At 32.9% G+C, this 4,015-nt stretch overlaps 1 protein-coding gene across 1 annotated transcript; it reads left to right on the forward strand.

The window, feature by feature from the left end:
- The first annotated feature begins 1,071 nt into the window (after positions 1-1,071).
- On the forward strand, positions 1,072-3,063 carry LOC121735054 (serine/threonine-protein kinase pakD-like). The gene is made up of 3 exons (XM_042125720.1): positions 1,072-1,223; positions 1,456-2,058; positions 2,966-3,063. Exons 1-3 carry the CDS (start codon positions 1,130-1,132, stop codon positions 3,061-3,063), a joined length of 795 nt encoding a protein of 264 aa, XP_041981654.1. The 5' UTR covers positions 1,072-1,129.
- Positions 3,064-4,015: the final 952 nt, after the last annotated feature.

Consider the following 4,015-nt stretch of genomic DNA (forward strand, 5'->3'; position numbering starts at 1 on the left):
TTTATTGTTAATTTATCTTATAAGAATGTTTGTTTACCATTGTATTAGCTTATAAGAATCCTATTTGATGTCATATTATGTGTAAAATTTTATATTTCAATAAACGGACTGCATTCGTTCGACAACAACCGATAGAACCCCACGGGCTCTAACGGTACAAATTACCTATATCGCACATCCTCTAAAAAACTGTCATAACACAAAAAAACCTAGTATTAAGATAAAAATACAGTTTGATGCATTTTTTTCCCTCCTATCGCTCAAGAAAACAGCCATAACATTAGTGCAAATATTAATCAAAAGATGGCGGTAGTGTCGGTTTTTTACGGAGCGTAATCCCGCGCCCCCCGCTCCACGACAGTGCCGCATCACGGCTTGTGACGGGTGGACGTGTGCTAGTGCTGGTGAAAGTAGTCATAAGCTGTGTTATAACAGTATTGTGGGTAAGTCGTTTTGTCATTATTATATATTAATGAGTAAAAAACAGTCGTAACACATTTTACGACTGTTTTTTAGAAACTTAAACTAAAAAATACTTACATGCCTATCTAAAATAGTGCCACATTAAAGGTTATGACATAATTTGTGTTCAGCTTAGTCTAAAAAAATGTCACATCATAGGTTATGACGTTATCGTTGTCAACTTTGCTGTTGATTTGTAATTTATTCTTCTAAAAAAAGATTGTATCATATATTGTGTCACTTTTTTACTATTCAATCCTAGATTTTTGTTCACTTGCAATATATAAAACGCAAATAATATACTAGGTTAGGTTAGGTTCACCTTTCAATGTTTTACTGATAAATGTTTAATATAATTAGCGCCGCCAATTGGTGTAACATTAATAGTACTTATAAAATAAAAAATGACTGCTAAACTTGATTCCATATATATCGTTGGATTTAGTACAGATATATGAAAACATATCAATTGGTTGCGCTAGTTCCGCTTGCTAGTTACCTAAAATATTTGGCAGTTTAATACCACTATTTAAGTACGCTTATTTTAGGTAACTTTGAATTGCGGTTAAACTTTGAACAATACAATAATGTATTGTTCAAAGTTAAACCGCAATTCAAAGTTGCCCAAAATGACGTTAACTTTTAGTTTTCTTTTTTTAGGTATAAAATGGCTAGCCAATTTAAAGAAGGTCGAGGCAAGCGGTTACTGCAAATGTGTGGAAATGATAACAATAAAGAAAATAATAACATGAACCGCACAGGTAAGTTTTAAAAAATACTTTTCTACTTGCTATACCTACACGCATCTTTTGGTTGTTCTGTATATTGCTTTATTTGCTAACTCATCTACATTGACGTCTGTTTCTTAGTTCTCATATTATAATACTTATATAAATAATATTAATATTACTACTTCTAACTAATACTAATATAATTTGCTAAATTATCATAATATTGTATATTCTCTTTTTTAAGTATATAATTTTTTTGCAGATGATTTAGTACCCACCACCAGTAGTATAAAACCAGGCATTGATGTATCAGACGATACCGGAACAATTAACGATGACCTTGAACAGACTCTAAACTCGGAATATTTTTCTGAAGATGATGACGATTCGGTGAAGGACCCTAACTATTCGAGTAGTTCTTCCAGTAGCACTTCCAGCGGTTCTTCCAGGAGCTCTTCCAGATCTTCTACGGTACAGCATGTAATCCCACCAACCAGTATAAATGACCCAGAAGTGTTAGGCGACCAAAACTTAAGACAATCGAGCCCTCAATATGAAGAGAAGAATGAAGTTAGTGAAAGTGACCAAAACATTGACTTACCCATCCAACAATCTGTACAGGAGAACAAAGATGAAGAAGGTGTCCAAGATATCCAACCACCGTCACAATCTGTACAGGAGAGTAATGAAGAAATTACTCAAAACATTAGACTACCGTCACAATCTGCACAAGAAAATATAGATGAAGAAGCGGCACAAAATTTGACTGAAATGGAGGACAACAGTAATGTTAAGAAAGGCAGAAAACGTCTAGCAAGAGTTGATGAGTGGCTAAGTGTCAAAGCAAAGAAATTACGTAATACCGGTCAGTCTTATGTTTCGAGATCTAAAAAAAAGAAAACTGTTCCTGCACGGGCCATGAAACCACCATGTGAAATTAATAAATGTAAAATGCAATGTTCGGTAAAAATTCAAAGTCAAGACAGGATGAGAATTTTTAGTAAATATTGGGAATTAGGGGACATTAACTTGCAACGAAACTTTATAAATAACTGTACCAAAGAAATTATGCCTGCAGTTCGTTTTACGGGGAAACAGAAGCCTCGCAAACACAATAATGCCTATTATTTTATCGTGAATAATGAAGAAATACGAGTGTGCAAAAAGTTCTTTATGGCTACCTTAGATATTAACGACCGAGTTGTAAGAACAGTTTTTAATAAGAGAGAGCTAGGTTTTGTTGAGGTAGATAAAAGAGGAAAACATGGCAATCATAAAAAAATTGATGAATCCATTAAAAAATCTGTCAGAGATCACATACAGTCGATACCACGAATAGAAAGCCACTATATTAGAAAAAATTCTAGCCGAGAGTTCATCGATGGTGGTAAATGTATTGCAGATTTATATGAAGATTACAAAACAGAATGTTTAAAGCAAGGTCTTCCAGCAGCACACCACGAAATGTACGCAAAAATCTTTAACCAAGAATTTAACATAAGCTTCTTCATACCTAAAAAAGATCGTTGCGAGTTATGTGTTAGTTATGAAAATGCCGATAGCTCTGGAAAAGAGAAATTGAATATTAAGTATACAACGCACTTAGAAGAAAAAGAACTGTCTAGACTCGAAAAAGAGAAAGAAAAACTTAATGTGAGTGCTGACTATATTGTTGCAGTGTATGATTTACAGGCTGTGCTGCAAACGCCAAAAGGAGATGTTTCCGTATTCTATTATAAGTCGAAATTAAATAATCTAAATTTTACAATAAGTGAACTTGGATCTGATTATACGGAATGCTATTTATGGCATGAAGGAGAAGCTAACAGAGGCGCAGACGAAATCGGATCTTGCATACTTGATTTTATAGATAAGAAAATGGTAGATTATGATGGGCCAGGGATTGAAATAGTATTTTTTTCAGACAATTGCTGTGGCCAGCAGAAGAATAAATTTATTTTTTCAATGTACATTTTCGCTTTGTTAAAGTATCCTAAGATAAAATCAATAACTCATAAGTACCTCATCACCGGCCACACACAAAATGAAGGTGATTCTGTACATTCCACTATAGAAAAGGCTATTAAGAAAAACCTTAAGTCTGGCCCCATTTATGTCCCCAGCCAATATGCACAAATTATCAGAACCGCAAAAAAAAAAAGGTAAACCATACCACGTGAACGAAATGAGCTTTAAAAATTTTTTTTCAATGAAGAGTTTATCAGAAGACATCGGCTTCAATGCGAAGAATTTGAAGACTGCTGATTTGAAAGTTTTTAAAGTGACCCAAGGCGAACCTAACAAAGTTTTTTATAAACATTCCTATAAAGATGATCATTTTAAGGAGGCTGAAATCAGCCGAAAACAAATCAACTCCGAAAATATTAACATTAAAAGGGCGTATAGATGTCGCCCTAAAATAAAAGAGAATAAAAAAAAAGATCTCTTAAGTTTATTGGAGAATAATCACATTCCCAATTACTATTCTTCTTTTTATTCCCAACTTTAAGGAAACTAATTAAGTTATTAGTTATGTGTTGCACAGAGGCTATTGTCATGTTTTTTTATTTTTATTTTTGTAATTTAAAGATACTAATTAAGTTATACTAATAAGTATACTAATTAAGTTATACTTTGAAGAATCAAGAAGGTACTAATTAAGTTTTTACGATGTAAATGGTGGGTCAAAGATAATGTAATATTTTAACGTAGCTTAATATTATTTGTGATTTGGAGAGTTCCTTTAAAATAATGCTTAGATTTTGTTGGTTATTTAGAGTTTTTGAAATTATTTTCCTCGCTTTATTGTTTAAGAAGTAGTA

The sequence above is a fragment of the Aricia agestis genome, chromosome 16 (assembly GCF_905147365.1).
Source record: "Aricia agestis chromosome 16, ilAriAges1.1, whole genome shotgun sequence".
In the NCBI taxonomy this organism is placed as follows: domain Eukaryota; kingdom Metazoa; phylum Arthropoda; class Insecta; order Lepidoptera; family Lycaenidae; genus Aricia; species Aricia agestis.

Excerpts from the sequence above, each read along its gene's own strand:
- LOC121735054 (XM_042125720.1), top strand. The coding sequence starts at position 1,130 with ATGGCTAGCCAATTTAAAGAAGGTCGAGGCAAGCGGTTACTGCAAATG. Across the intron at positions 1,224-1,455 it reads TAATAACATGAACCGCACAG|ATGATTTAGTACCCACCACC; the intron begins GTAAGTTTTAAA and ends ATTTTTTTGCAG. Across the intron at positions 2,059-2,965 it reads AAAGAAATTACGTAATACCG|TGAACTTGGATCTGATTATA; the intron begins GTCAGTCTTATG and ends TTTTACAATAAG.